The sequence below is a fragment of the Rhinolophus ferrumequinum genome, chromosome 6, assembly GCF_004115265.2.
Source record: "Rhinolophus ferrumequinum isolate MPI-CBG mRhiFer1 chromosome 6, mRhiFer1_v1.p, whole genome shotgun sequence".
In the NCBI taxonomy this organism is placed as follows: Eukaryota; Metazoa; Chordata; class Mammalia; order Chiroptera; family Rhinolophidae; genus Rhinolophus; species Rhinolophus ferrumequinum.
In genome coordinates, this window is record NC_046289.1 from 35,868,709 (window position 1) to 35,876,781 (window position 8,073).

Genomic DNA, 8,073 nt, shown 5'->3' on the forward strand with positions numbered 1-8,073 from the left:
CATGAATAGACATTTCTCCAAAGAGGATGTACAGATGGCCAATAGACATATTAAAAGATGTTCAATGTCACTAATCATCAGAGAAATGTAAATAAAAACCACAGTGAGATACTACCTCACACTTGTCAGAATGGCTATCATCAATAAATCAACAAGTGTTGGCGAGGATGTGGAGAAAAGGGAACCCTGGTACACTGTTGGTAGGATTGAAAATTTGTAAAGCCACTATGGAAAACAATAGGAAGGTTCCTCAAAAAATTAAAAACAGAACTACCTTATTACCCAGCAATTCCACTCCTGGGTATTTATCCAAAGAAATCGAAAACACTCATTCAAAAAAATGTATGCACCCCTATGTTTACTGCAGCACTATTCACAATAGCCAAGATGTGGAAACACTGAAATGTCCATCAATCAACGATTGGATAAAGATATTGTGGTACATTTATACAAGGAAGTATTACTCTGCCATAAAAAGAATAAAGTCTTACCATTTGGACCTAGAGAACATTATGCTATTTGAAATAAGTCAGACCAAGAAAAACAAATACCATATGATCTCACTTATATGTGGACTTTAAAGAACAGAATAAATAAGCAAACAAAACAGAAGTAGACTCATAGGTACAGAGAAAAAAACGGATGGTTGCTTAGATGGGAGGGAGGTTGAGAGATGAGGAAAGGTGAAGGGATTAGAAAGTACCAATTGGGAGTCACAAAATAGTCACGGGAATATGAAATACAGTATGGGGAATATAATCAATAATGTTGTAAAGTCTATGGGTGTCAGATGGGTACTGGACTTATTGGGGGGATCACTTTTTAGATTATATAAATGCCTAACCACCGCTCTGTACACCTGAAACTAATATAAAATAATATTGAATGTCAACTATAATTAAAATATACATATACATAGTGTCAAGGGAATGTAAAGTACAGCATAGGGAAGACAGTTGATGGTACTGTAATAACAATGTACAATGTCAGAGGGGTAGTAGACTTGGGGGGGGTTATCACTTTGTGAGGGGTGTAAATGTCTAATCATTATGTTGTTCTGTACACCTGAAACTAAAAAAAAAAAAAAAAAGAAAGAAAAAATGGTTCACATGCAATAAAAATCTTGACCAGGAAAAGTCTAAATATTCTTTGATGGTAAATAATAGGTATTACCGTGTTTCCCTGAAAATAAGACCTAGCCAGACAATGAGCTCTAATGTGTCTTTTGGAGCAAAAATTAATATAAGACCCGGTCTTATTTTACTATAATATAAGACCTAGTATAGTATAATATAATATAATATAATATAATATAATATAATATAAATATAACATAACACAATATAATATAATACCGGGCCTTATATTAATTTTTGCTCCAAAAGTCGCATTAGAGCTGATTGTTTGGCTAGGTCTTATTTTTGGGGAAACAGGATATGTATTTGGAACTACCTGACCACTGCTACAAGTAGTATAGTGACATGATTAAGAGTTCAGGCTCTAAAGGCAGACTGCCTGAGTTTGAATTCCAGCCTAGTGACTACTTGTTAAATGACATAGGGAAAAAATCAATCTCTCTGTGACTCAGTTTCCTCATCTATAAAATGGGAATCCTGTAAAATTGGGATGATAATGGAATCTATTTCATTGGATTTTGTAAGTATTAAATAAAGTAATGCACATAAAATGATTAGAACAGTACCTCTTCTATAATAACTGTTAACAGCTATTGAATACTTTGTATGTGCCCAGTACCATGAAAAATGCTTTATACGTATTATCACAAATATATATTTCACACATTGAAGAGAAAGTTTTTCCTATGTCTGAAGTATAAATGAAACTGACTTTAGAGAACCACACAGAAACACAAAAACTGATCCACCGATTTTCTGTAAGTGAAACTTACTTTTGCTTTAAAACTGCTTTTAGAGCATCTTTCTGTCCCATGGTGTATTGAGAAATAAAGATGTCATCTGCTACAAAATCAAGACACAAAAATATACTTCAGATTCCTAAAAATTTATTAAACTTTAATAAGCTACTATAAAAAACCCTCTTTTAACTAAGAGAATATTTAAGAATTCAGCAATAGAGTTCCCCAATTTAAAAAAGGCAATGGGGAAAAAAAGTAAAAAAGGCAAGGAATAAGTTAAGTGACTAAATAACAACAGTCATAATCCAAGAACCTAGGGGAAAGAATTTTATCAAAAAAACTTGGGGCCAAATTGGAAACATTTGGTTAAACTCTGAAGAAAAAACTGCTTAGAACAAAATAAAACCAACTGCTTAAAAAGAAGCCATTAAATAAAATTTTCAAAGCACAGTTTTAATCTATTATCTTACCAAAGGCAATCCAAAACTTGAATTTAGAATTTATGAATAGGTTTCTAATACCAAACCTATGCAATAGGTTGGTAGTAATAAAATCACCTTTACCATTGCAAATCTTTCTCTGAATTTTAGAGAATCTATTAATACCTTAATTTAGAAGAAAAAACTAATTAAAAATAAAATAAAAAAACTATGAATGTCTAAAAATCAATGAATATCTAAAAAATCTAAAACTCTTTTCTTATGAAGGAAATGCTGACATATATTAAAACACGGATGAGCCATGAAGACATGCTAACTGAAATAAGTCAATCACAAAAAGGTCAAATATTGTCTGATTCCATTTATAAGAGGTACAGTAAAATTTACAGAGACAGAAAGTAGAATGGTAGTTGCCAGGGCCTTGAGGGAGGTGGGAATGGGGAGTTAGAGTTAATGAGCAGTCCAAAGATTCATTTAAGGAAGATGAAAAAGTTCAGGAGGTAGATGGTGATGATGGATACACAACAATGCGAATGTACTTATTACCACAAAACTGTACACTTGAAAGTGGTAAAAATGATAAATTTTATATTATGTGTATTTCACCACAATAAAAAAAAATCAAATTTAACCTTTTACCTTTTTGTCTGTTGCTCTCTTCTGTTTTATCCAAAGGCAACCCTTGCATTGCAACATCTTTAGAAAAATCCTTCAGGATATGAAAGGAAGAAATGAAAGGTTAAATAAACTTTATGATTTATCACTTATCAAGTAGCAGTTACTAGCTATGTGACTACTATATTCTGGGAGGCAGGACTGTGCGCTTTGTATATTTAATTCCCAGCACCACCACAACACTTAGGTACCTGGAAGCTACTCGAGGATTTGTTGAATGAGTGAGTAGTGAGCTGTCAGACAAGTGAGTGAAGGTATCAATGAACAAGCAACTGCAGCCCTGAAGTTCAGACTCAAATCTCAATTTGTCATTTCTAGCCGAGCAAGTTATGCTGCATCTTAGTTGCCACAGGTCAATGTGAAAATTCAATTCACAGGGAGTCCCAAGGAATACATAAAGATGGCCAATGCATGGCACAAAATCACAAACTAACCACAGCATTCTTTGTCGCTGGGTCATATTGATCTCAGAAGGCTTCTCTATACAGGTGACACCTACTGACAAACAGCTTTCTGTTCACATTTGTTAACTCTAGCCTTCATCTCGAGGATTCTATTCAGTGTTAAGATACCATGACTTTTTAAGTACTAGATTCTTTCAACATTGCTATTCACCTGCCTTAGATGCACCTTTTCTTTTTTTCTACTACATCAGAAAAGGGAAAAGCATAAAAAGAAACTGATCCAGGCTATCGGCTGATAACATGTGTTGACTTTCTAAATATAGCCAGTGAGATTAATAATATAGTAAAATGCATCTGGAAAATTAACACGATGAACTCCTACAATTCAGTAAGAAAAAGCACAGCATATAATATGTAATTCATAAAAAAGTAAATGTAAATAACTACATATGTGAAAAAATTCTGCTTTACTACTAATAAGAGAAATAAAAAATAAAACAATGAGATGCCATTTTTACATGTCAAATGGCAAAGATTTCTTGTTTACTTTTAATGGTCCATATTGGTAAAACTAGGGGGAAATAATTCCATTCACTACCTTGCTGGAGAGAATATATATATAAATATTTTTAACAGTTAACATATAGCTCTTTATTACATGTCAGGTACTGTATTAAGCACTTTACATATGATAAAAATGAAGCAAAAAGAGGTTAACTTGCCTAAAGCCAAACAACTAGTAAAGAATCAAACCCAGTGGAGAGAACACATATTGGTACAGTCTTTCTAGAGGCAATTCACAACCATTTCAAAAAGTGTGCATATCCTTTGATCTAATAACTTTATATCTAGAGATTAATTGTGAGGAAATGACCCAGGATATTCACCAAAATGTTTATTACCTGGTTGTTTATATTATCAAAAACTGGAGGGAAAAAAACCTTTTCAATTGACAGAAATACGAACAAATAAACTATGGTATATATACATATATATATATATATGTACATATACACACACATATACACCATAGTGTGTGTGTACACACACACACACATATATACCTTGAAATTCTATGACCTCATTAAAAGTATTTAGGAAAAAAATGACATGGATAAATATCCTTAATACTACTTGGTATCCTTAACACTATTCAGTTAGTTATATGTGTGTGGGTATATATATAGATATAATATACACACACACACATATATATATAATTTCATAACATAGACACATAGAAAAAGAATTCAAAATGTTAACAGATGGTGATTTTAAGTTCTGGAATTTTTTTTCTTTTTGTATTTTCTGCAATAAAATTTTTTTTTTTTAAGTTTTTATTTTCTTTCTACACATGTGTAAGGAATAGCCCCAAATAGAAAAAGGGACATCTTATCTTCTGGTAGTAGGAAAAAATATGTATGAACAGGAGCAGATATAAATGTGAGCATGTCAGGAACAAACACCTTTAGTTTTCTCATTAAAATAGTAAATCCACAGCATAATTTCAGCACTCATTTATGAAACAAAAACATGATGTATAGAGATTGCAGTTTGTGTTCATGGCAAAATGATAATGAACTAAGTTTGCTTTGCAGGCATATTTTACATTAGACAAAACTGCACAAAACAAGCTGAGCCCATATTAAATGTAATGGAATCCTGCCTGTCTTCACAACAAATGTCACCCATTTATCTTCAATTATGTTAATAGTGCATCTGTAGGTCTGAGAAATTATTAATGGAATTTGAATAGCATTAATCATTAAATAAGGTGTGCAAAAAAAGAAACAAAAAACACCAACCCAAAGGTTAGGCATTTACTCAGGGACCAAATATGGCCCATAATTATACATTTTTACTGTGAGTTTTTGACAAAGTTGACCACAGTTTCAAATTCATTTAGTTTACCAGCTTCAATTTTCAAAATATTACATTGTGAAAGTGTCTTCTTTATAGACTTGTCAAATTGACAATACATAGGTAAACATTATGATTAGTGGTCAAAGTCTAATTAGACTGCATGACCAAAACATTGTATTTATCACCAAATAATTTCAGCATTATAAATAAAAAGGTTAAGATGAGAATGTCCTGTTTTTGTTTCTTAAAGACTCCTCAAAAAAACCCATAAAAGACCTCATAATAGTCTGTATTACGTATAATCACACATCACTTTTTTTTTAAGTATGTTGCTACTATTCCTTTAACTTACATAATTCTCTGGTTTAGAATACCTTTTCCTTAGATAATAGCAGAGCTTTTTTTTTTTCAGTTACAGTATTTCTTTCAGTGGTCATTATCTTAACTAATGGATATTTATTATTCTATAGAAAGCTTTTTCGTTAATATCTCAAACATTATTCGAGTCATAATTGTATGCCAAACATTTCTCCTGGTCAGGGAAATTTAAATAAAAACACCTGTTGCTAATCAAATGTAATTTAAGCTCACACTGTTTGATAATACTGAAAATTTTAACATGATCATAATTAAGAATCCTTTTGCTTACACTTTCTGACTCGATGGGATTTTCTAATGGATGCAGGTGATAATTTCTAACAGAAGTTAAGTCTGATGAACCTAATAAAACAAAGAAATCAATTTTAGTGATTTTCAAATCAGAACCTTACATTTAGAAACTGTACAGGCATGATTCAACAATTATAAACTATATATTAATGCAAGACCTAAATTGGAAGCCACTTTTCATGCAAAAACTTAAGAAATGGAAGGTTTTACAACTGATATTTTGGAAAATATGGGTCAGTACTGACAATCAAGTGAGATAAGTATAAAATGTTTTAAAATACATCATTAAACTGTTGCATTTGGACAAACGAGGGTTGAGTCATTTGCCACGAATAAAATATGTACATGATATAAAAGCATGATTTAACAGTAGGCCTAATGATATGCTGTACCCAAAATCAGCAACAGTATAAAAGCATTTTTTGTTTTTGTACATATATTCATTAATTTGATCCTTACAATTAGCAGTGAATTGGGTAAAGCATATGTTATCTTCATTTTCATTGAGCTCCAAACAGGTTAAGTGAATCGGAAGGTGGACACCATCAAATGACAGATGTGCTTTTCTACTATGCCCAATGGGATAGCACAATCCAAACAGAAGGTAGAGCATTTGGTAAAAAGCCTTAGCAGTGAAAAGTAAGCTCATCATACAAGTTGTGTGTCCATCACAGATGTGAACAAGAACAGTGTACAAAAACCACACAAAGAAAAAACACAATAGGAAATGTTAAAGTTTCATTCATTCCTTCCATTCAATACTATTTGATGTAGAATGTGCCTGGCCATTTTCCAAGGGAAAATGGTCAGTTTCCAAACACCTGTACTAACTAGAAATACCTTACGTTTGTTAATTTAAACATTAAAAATCCTCTAAATTATGAAACACAAAAAAAGAAAAGAAAACAAAGACTAATGATGCACAGAAATGAAAACTGGTTGAAAAACTATTTGGAATCACATACCATGTAACGTTCCATTCAAGCTAGTCCCCGTTCTAACAGGAAGACGTTTATTTGCAGACAACGCTGGAGGAACACAGGGCAACTCATTTTTCAGCATAGCCAAGTTATCTCCCTGATTTGGAGAAACTACCTCACGAAGCCTCTTCGCTGGTATTTTAAGTGTTTTTTTCTTTTCCGGGATAAACTCAGAGCCTTTCATATTATTTATAACAAAACTAGTCCCACCGTTCTGGATAGAAAAACTTTCTTCTGGGTCCAGAAAACTTCAGAACAAAATTTTCACCGCTTTGAGGACTGGGGAGGGGATGGGGTCAGAAGAAGTGGGGGGAGTATGATAAAGAAAACGTGAATTTCAAGTGATTTTGAAATATGCAGTCATCAACTTTTAAATAAAACATTGTCTAAACAGACTATGCACAAAGCTAGAAATTTCAATTTTGGTATGTAATCAAGCATAGAGATTAGAACACTATTTTCACCCATTTTTCGCACGCAGTCTATTAATGCACCATGTCAATGAATCTGAAAATGGGGATGAGAAGAGTGGCCGCATGAGCAATAATAACCATAACAGTGCATCCCCCAACCCGAGAGTGGGCAGTGCAAAACCAAACAGAAATGGAGGCGGAGTTAAGATTTGTTGAGAAGAAAGGGTCAAGCAGGTAAAAACGAAATGCTATTTTTTTTTAAATCAGCCACATAAGAAGCTTAATAGCTTTGCTCAGACAAACAATCTTACACACCCCTCCAGATGCAACCACGGGACACAAATTCACCCCGCCGCGTCTCCAGAATGCCCGGCAACCGCGCAGCCACGGGTCTGACAACAGCTTCAGTTGCTCGCGGGTTAACACCCACTTCCCTTTAAGCCCGCCCTTGATATACAACACGCATGCGCGCCAAGAAAATTGTCTCAAACATCCAACCAGAAAGTTTAATGCTTTCTGGTGCTCTTCCATCCCTTTCCGGGTGGAAACAAACTCCTAACATAAAAGGATTAAAACAGGTGTGAACCTTTTACATTGCCTCACAAGACTTAAATATTAAATAAAACCCGAGAGACTCATTAAAGACAGGGAGAGCTCCCGACCTAAACGGTTAATATCACTCGCATTAGGGACAGTTTCACGATGTAGCTCCTGGAGACCGTTAGGGACGCGAATTAAGTAAATTAGTCTTAC

The 8,073-nt window shown here is 33.4% G+C and overlaps 1 protein-coding gene across 9 annotated transcripts in view; it reads right to left on the minus strand.

The window, feature by feature from the left end:
- Nucleotides 1–7,738, minus strand: part of KIAA0586 (KIAA0586 ortholog) — a 105,150-nt gene extending 97,412 nt beyond the window's left edge. For 4 of the 9 annotated variants that reach the window (XM_033109487.1, XM_033109489.1, XM_033109488.1 and 1 more), the window contains exons 1-5: nt 7,636–7,738; nt 6,893–7,186; nt 5,908–5,978; nt 2,956–3,025; nt 1,910–1,979 (exon numbers count right to left, since the gene is read on the minus strand). In XM_033109487.1, the coding sequence (XP_032965378.1) occupies nt 1,910–1,979; nt 2,956–3,025; nt 5,908–5,978; nt 6,893–7,091 (410 nt within the window). In that variant the 5' untranslated portion in view covers nt 7,092–7,186; nt 7,636–7,738. Of the gene's footprint in view, nt 1–1,909; nt 1,980–2,955; nt 3,026–5,907; nt 5,979–6,892; nt 7,187–7,635 lie in introns of those variants that run through there. The other 5 variants (XM_033109486.1, XM_033109493.1, XM_033109494.1 and 2 more) reach the window with 5 other exon arrangements.
- Nucleotides 7,739–8,073: the final 335 nt, after the last annotated feature.